Raw genomic sequence first — 12,562 nt, 5'->3', positions numbered from 1 at the left:
CAATGATAACAGCCTTGGCTTGCTAATCGGTGTGCTATAATCTACATTTGCCTTTGCATACTTTTCCCAGTCATGGAACCTGCACCTCAGGCAAGGAATTCCAGATTCTCACTCCCCAAACAGTAAAGAATCCTCTTCTATGTTGGTGGAAAAACCTTCTCTCCTCCAGACGCAGAGAATGCCCCCTTGTGACTGTCACATTCCTTGGTATAAACAGATCCTCAGAGAGATATTTGTATTGTCCCCTTAGTTATATATGGTTATTATATCGCCCCTCAGTCGTCTTTTTTCTAGACTAAATAATCCTAATTTTGCTCGCCCTAGTTCCATTATATCCTTCCTGAGCACTGGAGCCCAAAACTGTACACAGTACTCCACGTGTGGTCTAACCAGGGATTTGTACAGAGGCAGTATAATGCTCTCATCATGTGTATCCAGACCTCTTTTAATGCACCCCATGATCCTGTTTGCTTTGTCAGCTGCTGCCTGGCACTGGCTGCTCCAGGTAAGTTTATCATTAACTAGGATCTCCAAGTCCTTCTCCATGTCAGATATAACCAGTGGTTTCCCGTTCAGTGTGTAATGGTGATATCCTTCCTTCTTCCCATGTGTATAACCTTACATTTATCATTGTTAAACTGCATCTGCCTCCTTTCGGCCCAAGTTTCCAACTGTAGCATAATACTATCTTCTCTTGTATTGACTGCTTTACATAGTTTTGTATCATCTGCAAATATCGATATTTTACTGTGCAAACCTTCTACCATAAATATGTTGAAGAGAATAGGTCCCAACACCGACCCCTGCGGTGCCCCACTGGTCACAGAGACCCAGTTACAGAATATACCATTTATAACCACCCTCTGCTTTCTAATCACCAAGCCAGTTACTTATAATAATAATAATAATAATTTTTATTTATATAGCGCCAACATATTCCGCAGCACTTTACAATTAAGCGGGGACATGTACAGACAATAAATTCAATACAAGTTAAGACAATTCAAACAATGACATTAGGAGTGAGGTCCCTGCTCTCAAGCTTACAATCTACAAGGAAATGGGGGACACAGTAGGTGAGAAATGCTTGTTAATTCAGGTCTGGCAATTATAATAGGGATTTTCATATAAAGCTGCATGATCCGGTCATCAGCCCGTGTGTTTAAGCGCAATAGACAAGTATCAAGTGCAGTTATCATGTGCATGAAGGGTGTGGAGACAGATGAATAGTAGGGTGCAGAACTTACCCATTTACACACGTTTTCCCCCAGACCCAGCATTCTCATTTTGTGTACCAACCTCTTGGTGTGGTACGGCATCAAACGCTTTGGAAAAATCAAGAAATACCACATCCAATGACTCATCTTGGTCCAGCCTATAGCTTACCTCTTCATAAAAATTGATTAGATTGGTTTGACAGGAGCGATTCCTCATAAACCCATGCTGATAAGGAGTTAAAAAGTTATTCTCATTGAGATAATCCAGAATAACATCCCTCAGAAACCCTTCAAATATTTTACCAACAATAGATGTTAGACTTACTGGCCTATAATTTTCAGGTTCACTTTTAGAGCCCTTTTTGAATATTGGTACCACATTTGCTATGCGCCAGTCCTGTGGAACAGACCCCGTTGCTATAGAGTCCCTAAATATAAGAAATAATGGTTTGTCTATTACATTACTTAGTTCTCTTAGTACTCATGGGTGTATGCCATCCGGACCTGGAGATTTATCTATTTTAATCTTATTTAGCCGGTTTTGCACCTCTTCTTGGGTTAGATTGGTGACCCTTAATATAAGAGTAATCTATATTCTCGGTATGGCCATCTCTTGAAATATCCTACGATTTTGTTTGGAACTGATTGTGAAAATCTATTTCACCAACCACAAGTCCTCCAAAGCCTTTTCCATGTTTGCTTTGGCCAGTGTTTTGCTATGACCAGTGGATGGTTCTAAAATCTGTTCTCTGCTTCCATCTTGACGCCCCATAATAATGACTGACACTTATATATTGAACTCTGCTCTATTGCAAGTGTAAATACAATACTAATCGATTACTATAGTTCTTTTGGAGTATGAGGAGTTTTTATTCTATTTTTGTGAATGTCGTTAAAATATTTTTTTTGTATCTACATATTCGGGAACCGAAGTGTAGGTGCCCTTAAAGGGAGCGGCAATGATTGACGCAGCAGTCTCCTTTGACTGTTGTGTATGTTAATCTCTCTAGTCTCTTCGTCCACCTCTTACAGGCTTCTGTCTTCAATCTCCTTTGCTTTCTTGGTAGTTGATACTGTAACTGACGATGGGTTTTCTTCTCGACTGGCTTCATTTTTGCTGTTCTTCCAGGAGAAAAATCTATTACCTGCACCGACGATACAAGTTCATGAGCAGGTTAGAGAAATAACCATTCATTCTCTCCTATGTTTCTTGTATATGAATTTGCATGTCTAAACCATTAGTATACTGTACATCCATAGCCATACTCCATGGTTAAAGGAGTTCTTCAGTACTAATGGGCACTGGGAGGGGAAAAAGAATTAAAAAAATGATATTCACTACTAGGACCAATCACTCAGCGCTGCAGCCCCCTCAGGACTGCTGGGATCAACATCCAGGGGATAGATGGGGCTGTCACGTGAATGTTTCGGCCAATCTGCAGCTACTCATATACTGAGTCATTCACATTTTCCCCAAAAGCAAAAGCAGCCCATGAGATGAATATCATGTTTTTTCACTTTTTTTCCCTCCTCCCTGGGCCCAATAATAGATGTGCTTTAAAATGCGTAAGCACCAGTTATAATAGCTAATTGGTCCATTATGGAAACCATGCTTTTTGGGTTGTTTTTTTTTTATTTTTGGACACACAGTAAAACTACAATTGACTTATAAAACTAAAAATGAACAACTTAAAGCTTCATTTCTAACATCTCCTGTAATTACCCACAGATGCATGTCGTTGCACATTTGTTATATGGTAACCAAGTCAACTATCCTCAGATATATATTATATACATTGCCGAAAGGCTGGGATTTGCTGAGAGTACCAGCCACGTGAAGGGTGTTCCCTATAAATGCCTCACTATGCAGTGATTGTTCTCACATTCCAGTAGTGGAGGATGGCTATTGTCAATTAACCTGGATTTGTGGGAAATATTAGCCCCATTAAGTGTGTTCCCTGTATCTGGACTTTACACAATACCCGACTGTTTTAGGACATACCATATAATTGCTTTTATTTGTATTTGTGAGTAATTGGATTATACTTTGAGATTAATGTTAAAAGTGAAGTTTTAAAGGGAATATGTCAGCAGGCTTTTGCTATGTAATATGTAGACAGCAGGAGGTAGGGGCTTAACACCTGAATTCAGTGATGTGTCACTTATTAACCTGTGTGCTGTTGTTTACTTAAAATGAAGGTTTTATCACCAGAACATTATCACTGCCAGGAGTGTTATTCACATGAACCCTGTATATCCCAAAACAAAAATGGACCAAAGAGCAAATTAGAGAAAAATGATATTCAAATTTTATCTTATCTCATATCTTATCAATATGGGTAATTAACCTTGTATATATTAATAGTTTGCACAGTTCTCTGCTTGGTTTAGTGTAGAAGCTATAGCAACGTCTCACTTTTGCTATTTATATTACCTTGCGGGTGGATTAATATAGTCCCAATTCATGTGGGTAGTCTATGGTTTCTCCCTGCCTTTTTGTAACAATTAGTGTGAGCATTGCTTTTTACATATATTATTAAGCATACAGTGCTGCCCTGTTCTACCGTTGTGACTGCTGGTTCTTTCTACTGTCTTTGAGGATCACATTGTTTTATCCATTTTTTTAATGAAATATTATATGTGTAAAATTGTTTTATGTGGTACATTTACCCAAAATAAATTACTTACAGTATATATTTTGAGATACACTATGACTCATGTTCTCCTTGTTTACAAATCTATGACTAAGTATACCAGCCTGCTTGGATGCTGTATCTAAGTGTCTTTAATTCCCTTGTTCTTATGGTTCATAATACAAAATTGTTATTTTAATATAATTTTTCTCTAATTTGCTCTTTGGTCCATTTTTGTTTTGGGGTATTCATGAATGCTTTTTTGATTAAGCCTTGTTTGGGATTTTGTTTTTCACATGAACCCTGGTCCGACTCTGCCCCCTCTTCTCATAAGCAGCTCACTGTCAATAGACAATGTACACAGAAAGCTGTGACACAGAGGCGTGGGTGGGGTTAGATTTCTCAGCTCTGCTACATCCTAATTCGGCACGTCCAAACGGAAATTAGAAATGAATCGGTCGTTATTAGAAATCCATTAAAACACAAGCCAGTTTTGGTGAAACATAAAATCTGATGTGTTCCGGGCAGCTGCCCTTAGTCATAGAAAGCTAGAAACTGATTGCGTCACAACGGCTAAGTAATACATCATTGGATTCAGGGTCTACATTATGCTTCTCTCAGATGAATTGGCAAAAATATGGTGACAGATTCTCTTAAAGGAGGTAAAGACTTGTTTTGTAAGTCAATATTCAGTAACCAGAGTATTAGCATCTATATTCCAATCAGTGGTGGGGGACCTGAAGCCTGCACCACCACAATATCAGAAGGGTTTTTAGAACTGGCTTCTTTAAATATGATTACTACAATAGAGTGTATGGTCAAAGACTCAAATAGCATTTTAGATCACATTCTGTGACTCTGGTGGTGTCTACGTCTAAAGCCTGCTACGTCTTGCTGCCCACCTCAGCTAAGCATATAGGGCTGAAAATGATGTCCAACAGAGCACACAATAACTTGCATCATTACAGTCAATGGCCCTATCAGCATATATGTTCATATCCCCTTTTGCGGGGCTTTGGATATAATCCCCTGATGGAGCGACTGAGCATATGGCCAAACTCTATGTGAACATAGCCTTACTGATATGCTTAGTTGAACTTGGAATATTTTTCTCACAATATAAGAATCTATAAATCTAATTTATGAATGTAAGTATCGTAAAAAATAACTAATATTTTTTTCCTGATAATAATACAATTTTTCGGACACTTTCATTGACTTTATTTGAAGGATGGAGAAGCAGCTAAGCAGGTTTCGTGGATGGTTACCCAAAAAGCCTATGAGACTAGACAAGGAGACTATCCCAGACTTGGAGGAGAATGACTGTTACACCGCTCCCTTCAGCCAGCAAAGGATTCACCAGTAAGTAAGGTCAACACATGGATTGAATTTTAGAGAACACAAGAATTCTGATACTTTTTCCAATATGAGGAATTTCTTGCACTGTTGTCTGAGGTTAAACCAGTTTTCTGCCAAATGCACCTTTACTACATGTCAGCTGTGAATTGAAATCCTAAGGGAAACACTCGCTGATGTTTCACTGGTTTATAGATACTTTGCATAACGTAGTGGAGAATCAGTGCATAATCCGATCCTGCTGTTAGCAATAGAATAGATGGAGCATCGCACAGTAGTCAGGGTCACTTCACAAATTGGCCTATGCCATGCTCCGTGTGCTCACTGAAAGCTAAGGCCTGTTTCACACAGCAGTTTTTTTGGTCAGTCAAAATCCGGTAAAATGGCGGATAACGGATCCGTTCCTGTACTGACCACGTTTCGCACCGGACCGATATTTTAACGGATCCGTCAAAGGAAGAATTTTAAAGGAACCGCTGCCTGGGGAAGGAGAGAGGGAGAGAGAGAGAGAAAATTTTTCAGCCGCCTGAACAGAGTTTAGGGTTAAATTTGCAGCTGAGTGAAGTCTTTCGGGCATGCGCAGTGACAAATGCGGATCCGCCCGAAAAAACGTTGCATGGTCCGTTCGGGCATGTCGGCGGACGTCAAAATTTTGGTGGATCCGCAAAAACCGGATCCAACGGATGGCCGTCCGTCAAGATCCGCCGGTAATGCAACTCAATGGGAAAAAAACGGATCCGCCAAGAAAAATGGCGGATCCGTTTCTTTTTGCAAAACGGCAGATTTTGACTGATGGACACAAACGGATGTGTGAAACAGCCCTAATACATTCAATGCTTATACTTTTTTATTCTGCGCTACCATCTGTATACGCTCACGGGATGTACTTGTTATTCTGATGGCTTTAGAGTTGAAATCTCCAATTTATAGGCTGGCACTTACTATATAGAGCTCCTGTGTAAGAAATGTGTGTGTTATGGCCCATTGATTTTAATGCCAACACAACTACATACTGGATGCATGCCACATACTCCTCACACTCTGAATACATGCCGCATACTCCTCACACTCTGAATACACGCCGCATACTCCTCACACACTGGATACATGCCGCATACTCCTCACACACTGGATACATGCCGCATACTCCTCACACACTGGATACATGCCACATACTCCTCACACTCTGAATACATGCCGCATACTCCTCACACACTGGATACATGCAGCATACTCCTCACACTGGATACATGCCGCATACTCCTCACACACTGGAAACATGCCTGAAACACAAGAAAACACAAAATGACAAATTTGCAAAAAATACTCTGCAGTAAAAAACATGACAGTAATCAGCAAGTGCTGTATAACGAATACAGGGTATTTAGTCGATACGTTTTTTGCAAAAAATGTATACCAAGCCGCTTCACCACGTCACGGTAACCCTTCACGAAGCAGTCCCTATCTGATGTATTTAAAACCTGAACATGTGAACAGTGTCTAAATGAACAGGATACAGACAGGCGCCTCCTAGCATATGGGCTTGTGGTGTAAGACAGCTCATTTATGTGCATGTCACACAGGAGAGGGGTGGGGTCTCCCAAACCATGCTGAGCAAGGAAAAAATGGATTAAAAACATATGTGACATGCACAAGTGTGAACAAGTCGGTCAGACAATGCTCACACCACCCAATGGCTGAAACACAAGAAAACACAAAATGACAAATTTGCAAAAAATACTCTGCAGTAAAAAACATGACAGTAATCAGCAAGTGCTGTTAACGAATACAGGGTATTTAGTCGATACGTTTTTTGCAAAAAATGTATACCAAGCCGCTTCACCACATCACGGTAACCCTTCACGAAGCAGTCCCTATCTAATGGGGTTACCGTGACGTGGTAAAGCGGCTTGGTATACATTTTTTGCAAAAAACGTATCGACTAAATACCCTGTATTCATTATACAGCACTTGCTGATTACTGTCATGTTTTTACTGCAGAGTATTTTTTGCAAATTTGCCATTTTGTGTTTTCTTGTGTTTCAGCCATTGGGTGATGTGAGCATTGTCTTACCGACTTGTTCACACTTGTGCATGTCACATATGTTTTTAAACTGGATACATGCCGCATACTCCTCACACACTGGATACATGCCACATACTCCTCACACTCTGAATACATGCCGCATACTCCTCACACACTGGATACATGCCGCATACTCCTCACACTGGAAACATGCCGCATACTCCTCACACTGGATACATGCCGCATACTCCTCACACACTGGATACATGCCGCATACGCCTCACACTGGATACATGCCGCATACTCCTCACACCAGATACATGCTGCAGACTCCTCACACTGGACACATGCCGCAGACTCCTCACACCAGATACATGCAGCAGACTCCTCACACTGGACACATGCCGCAGACTCCTCACACCAGATACATGCCGCAGACTCCTCACACTGGATGCATGCCGCAGACTCCTCACACTGGATACATGCCGCATACTCCTCACACTGGATACATGCCGCATACTCCTCACACTGGATACATGCCGCATACTCCCCACACTGCATACATGCCACATACTCCTCACACACTGGATACATGCCGCATACTCCTCACACACTAGATACATGCCGCATACTCCTCACACACTGGATACATGCCGCATACTCCTCACACACTGGCTACATGCCGCATACGCCTCACACTGGATACATGCCACATACTCCTCACACTGGATACATGCCACAGACTCCTGACACTGGATACATGCCACATACTCCTCACATACTGGATAGATGCCGCATACTCCTCACACCGGATACATGCCGCATACTCCTCACACTGGATAAATGCCACAGACTCCTCACACTGGATGCATGCCACATACTCCTCACACACTGGATACATGCCGCATACTCAAACACAGGATACATGCTGCAGACTCCTCACACTGGATACATGCAGCAGACTCTTCACACTGGATACATGCCACATACTCCTCACACGCTGGATACATGCCGCATATTCCTCACACTGAATATATGCCGCATACTCCTCACACTGGATACGTGCTGCAGACTCCTCACACTGGATACATGCCACATACTCCTCACACTGGATACATGCCGCATACTCAAACACTGGATACATGCCACACACTCCTCACACTGGATACATGCCACAGACTCCTCATACACTGGATACATGCTGCAGACTCCTCACACACTGGATACATGCTGCAGACTCCTCACACACTGGATACAGGCCGCCTTTTCCTCACACACTGGATACAGGCCGTATACTCACACACTGCACCTCATCCAGAGGTGTGGTATCCCACTCTCAGTTAGGGAGGGAGCACTACCCAGGACTCTAACACTCGCACCCAACACACACCTGTTCAGTCAGGGCATCTGGGTGTACCCTTGGGGATGATGGCCTCATCCCAGGTTATGGACTCCAGGACCAACTTTAGAGAAGAAAATAAAAGACAGAAAAGTAACTGTTTGTAAATAGTTATAACACCTGGTTAGGTGTGCTTAGTTATAATACCTGGTTAGGTATGTTTTACCTTTGTTTAAAGGAACTGTGAGGTCATGAACAATGTATGATCTGTACTTTTGTTGTAAAAAGTTAGCACTTGTTAATGTGCTCCTTTAGGTTTTTACGTAAAAACTTAAAGTGTGTATAGCACTCTATTTATTGCACTGCTGGACCAAAGAACTAAAGCCGTTTGGCATGGCCGAAGAAGTGGTCCAACCTGGAGACCAACTATGCCGTTCAGCCACGTCCAAGGCCTACATTAGGGATTTCAGACGGGTCCCCCCATATTGTACTCAGGAAAAAGGAAGATTACCCTGGTTCAGGATTTTGCTGGACCCTGTTGAAACTTGTAGAACTTGATGTTGATTTGCACTTAAAAGAAAAAAAAAGTTTTAATTGCACTTTAAAGTGGATGTTTACCTGGAGTAAATGGCAAAAAGTTTTATTTAAAGTAATGTCAGTGTTGGATGTTTTATATACTGTTTATTATGCAACGTTAAAGAAAAAGTGCCTCCCATAAAGGAAAGATGAGTGTAGTTGGTTTACCTGTTGGAATGCGTTCCTGAAAAATTTGCATGCTTCTCTTAAGACCTGTTTTACCTTGCTCCAGTCCGCGGATGAGCTGTGTTTAACGGGGGAATGTGGCACGCTCAGGGTCCAGTCGCCACAGAGGTACTGCACCTCATCCAGAGGTGTGGTATCCCACTCTCAGGTAAGGAGGGAGCACTACCCAGGACTCAAACACTCGCACCCAACTCACACCAGTTCAGTCAGGGTATCTGGATGTACCCTTGGGGAGGATGGCCTCATCCCAGGCTGGCTAGGAAAGGGTGTTGGGGAGTGGGTGGGGAAGGTAGGAAAAAGGGGAGGAGCTTAGAAGGCGGGAGTTGTCATTGAAACGGGTTCCAACTGAAGCTGGTGACAGAACGTGAGGAGAAAGAGAAGGAGAAGGACTGTAGTAGGAAGAGTTGGAGAGAGAGTTGTGAAGGGAGCCTGAAGGAAGCTTCCGGGAGGACAGAAGGGGTCCCGTGGGGCCCGTATCCAGAAGTGGAGGGACCAGGTCGCAGTGGGAGAACTGGCCCCTAAGACTAGTAGAGGACTACAAGACTCAGCTAGCAAGCTGGAGGCTGGGGTAGCTGTATGTACCTCAGCCACAACCACATTCATTTGCCAAAAAGGCAGCCATATAGGAGCAAGGGGAGTCAGAGGACGTCGTCCGACAAGGTCCGCGGCTGCCGGCATGTTTGTGAAGGTGCTGGGCAAAAGTGCGAAAACCAGCGCAGTGAGATGGCCAGGAGGGAAACACACAGAAGGGAGTCCTGGAAAGGTGTATCCCAATCTATCTGGGAGTTTGCTAGACCACTCACCTGGAGGACAACGCACTAAGCGGGCATCTGTGCACAAGTAAACTGTGAGTAAAGTATTGGAAACTGCACCCTGCTGTGTCATTTGAGTAATTCACGTCTCACCTGCCCTGCACCGCACTCACCACAACAGCCAGTATCATCACTTTTAGCATCCTAACTGCCCTGGCACACAGCTCCACCCGTGGAGAGCTTAGCTATCTTTGCTGTCCTAACACCATCCCAGAGCATCTGCATTGCAGTGTCGACTACCCTTGCCAAATACCACGGGTGGCGTCACAAACTATTTCCCGTACAAACTAACTCATCATCATTTATTAATTTCACTGGACGCCCAGAGCCACGGACCGGGTCACTGCTGCCGTGACATCCCCCTTTAAGAACCGTCCCACCCGGTACCGAGTACCCCACGGTCCTGTGGGGCACTCCACTCACACACTGGATACATGCCGCATACTCACACACTGGATACATGCCGCATACTCACACACTGGTTACATGCCGCATACTCACACACTGAATACATGCCGCATACTCACACACTGGTTACATGCCGCATACTCACACACTGAATACATGCCGCATACTCACACACTGGATACAATGCTGCATACATGAAGCTGTAGTCTGCCCAGCCACAGGCAGCTGGCAGAGACAGGAAGAAGTATGATATATTTATTGTTTGGGAATAGACCACAGTGGGAGGGGCTAATGCCAGGGAATGCAGATTACTTCCTGGATAGAGTCAGTGAGAAGCTGGAGAGAAAGGAGTGTACAGTGCTACGAAAGGGTGATCCACAGTTAGAAGGAGGTGGGAATACACAGAAATACAGAATGTCCTTCCACCTTAAACGAGTCCTTGGATAGGATGATGTGTCATGGGAAAACAAGAGCTTAATAAGCACTGAAGGTACTGACCTAAAGGGGACTGAGACTGTGGGACTAGTGAAGGTACCAAGTGGTTAAGGCATTCCGGAGGGCTGCGGATGGCTGCCAACTTCCTCCTTTCTTCCTCCTTGAAGCTCCGCCTACTTCTTTATGCGTCCTGCATTTCCCTGCGTACCTATCTTTAACATTGGGTACGCAGGGACATGCGTTGCATGTGGACGCATACAGAAGTAGGCGGAGCATAGGCGGAGCTTCAGGGAGGAAGAAAGTAGGAAGTAGGCAGCCATCGCAGCTCTCCACACTGCAAATATGAAACCAGCCTTATCCATGTTGTCCATAGTGATAGAACGTGGAGCCGCTGATCAGGTGTAGAGAAAGTCACTGAACATTCACAGTCAGCTATACAAATTCACATGACCGCATCAACGTGTTTCAGGTGTCTGTAGAAACCTGATCGCGCTGATGCAAGTCATGTGAATTTGTATCGCTGACTGTGTAAGTCCTCCAAATTGCTTATGTGAATATAGAATCACAGTTTGTGGTGCTGTAGTCTCTTCTTTTACATTTTGCACGCCTTGACAAGGCGCTTCCAGAGTCCGAACACCCTCAAGATGCAATCACAGTGAGTTGGATTTTATTTTATGTTATTTAAGTTTTGTCCCCAGCATTAACGGAAATGCACCCACCCCTCCTGGGAATGCCACCACCCACCCCGGAATGCCCATTTTTGGACAAGGTTTATATAAATCACACCTTTTTTGACCAAGGAGTTCTGGGAAATCCATGACTAGTATCTAACGCTAAGTAGCTAAATTATCAGCTAGAATATGTACTTGCCCATTAATGAACCAAATCCTTGGTATGAATAATATTTTTTAATGCCTCTGGCTGGTTAAGAGAACCTTAACCACTAGAAACTAGCTAACGGTAAAGTTATCAGTGGATGTAACCATGGATACCTAAGGTCCTGCAATTCCTGCACATGAGGAAAGAGACATAGCGAATCAGAAAAACTATGCTACATTTCTAATTACAGGTTATTGCTAATATTATTATTATTATTACACCTACTACATATTGGGATAAGATCTTGGAGATGGGAATACCCATTTAAAGTATAATATAAATTATAACCCAAGCTTTACAAGCTAATATCTGCGAAATGGAGAGGTGAAATTAAAAAATAAAAATTACATTTAACTCAGCCCTGCAGCCGTTATTGCATGATTTGGCCAGTTTAACATGCTCAAACTGGTGAAAGGTCCTCTTTAAACTTCATATAGATGGAATCACATTAAAAGAGAGCCTGAAGCTGATATATGCTGCCCAATCTATGAGTAGCATGGATCAGACACTGGCTGTAAAGTTCTAGACATGTTTGTTTGACTGAAACGCAGCAGCGGTTCGGAGAAAAACATGCTTTCAAGGTGGGTGGTTTCTCTGTGCCCCCTCCCTTTAAGTGACCTGCCTGTCCAACCAGTCTTCCATGTGGCTCGTTCCTCTGCTGCTTTTAAAAAAGGTTTTACTAGGAAACACCACAG

General features: G+C 43.1%; 1 protein-coding gene across 3 annotated transcripts in view; it reads left to right on the top strand.

The window, feature by feature from the left end:
• The window catches only part of ANO4 (anoctamin 4), a 384,866-nt gene that overhangs the window by 213,143 nt on the left and 159,161 nt on the right, over positions 1 to 12,562 (top strand). For all 3 annotated transcript variants that reach the window (XM_073545027.1, XM_073545026.1, XM_073545025.1), the window contains 2 exons: positions 2,347 to 2,391; positions 5,081 to 5,212. In XM_073545027.1, coding sequence (XP_073401128.1) covers positions 2,347 to 2,391; positions 5,081 to 5,212 — 177 coding nt within the window. The remainder of the gene's footprint in view (positions 1 to 2,346; positions 2,392 to 5,080; positions 5,213 to 12,562) is intronic.

The sequence above is a fragment of the Dendrobates tinctorius genome, unplaced genomic scaffold, assembly GCF_039654945.1.
Source record: "Dendrobates tinctorius isolate UK_male_01 unplaced genomic scaffold, ASM3965494v1 ptg000139l, whole genome shotgun sequence".
In the NCBI taxonomy this organism is placed as follows: Eukaryota; Metazoa; Chordata; class Amphibia; order Anura; family Dendrobatidae; genus Dendrobates; species Dendrobates tinctorius.
The sequence above is the reverse complement of the archived record's forward strand: the minus strand, read 5'-3'. Positions and strand labels throughout refer to the sequence as shown.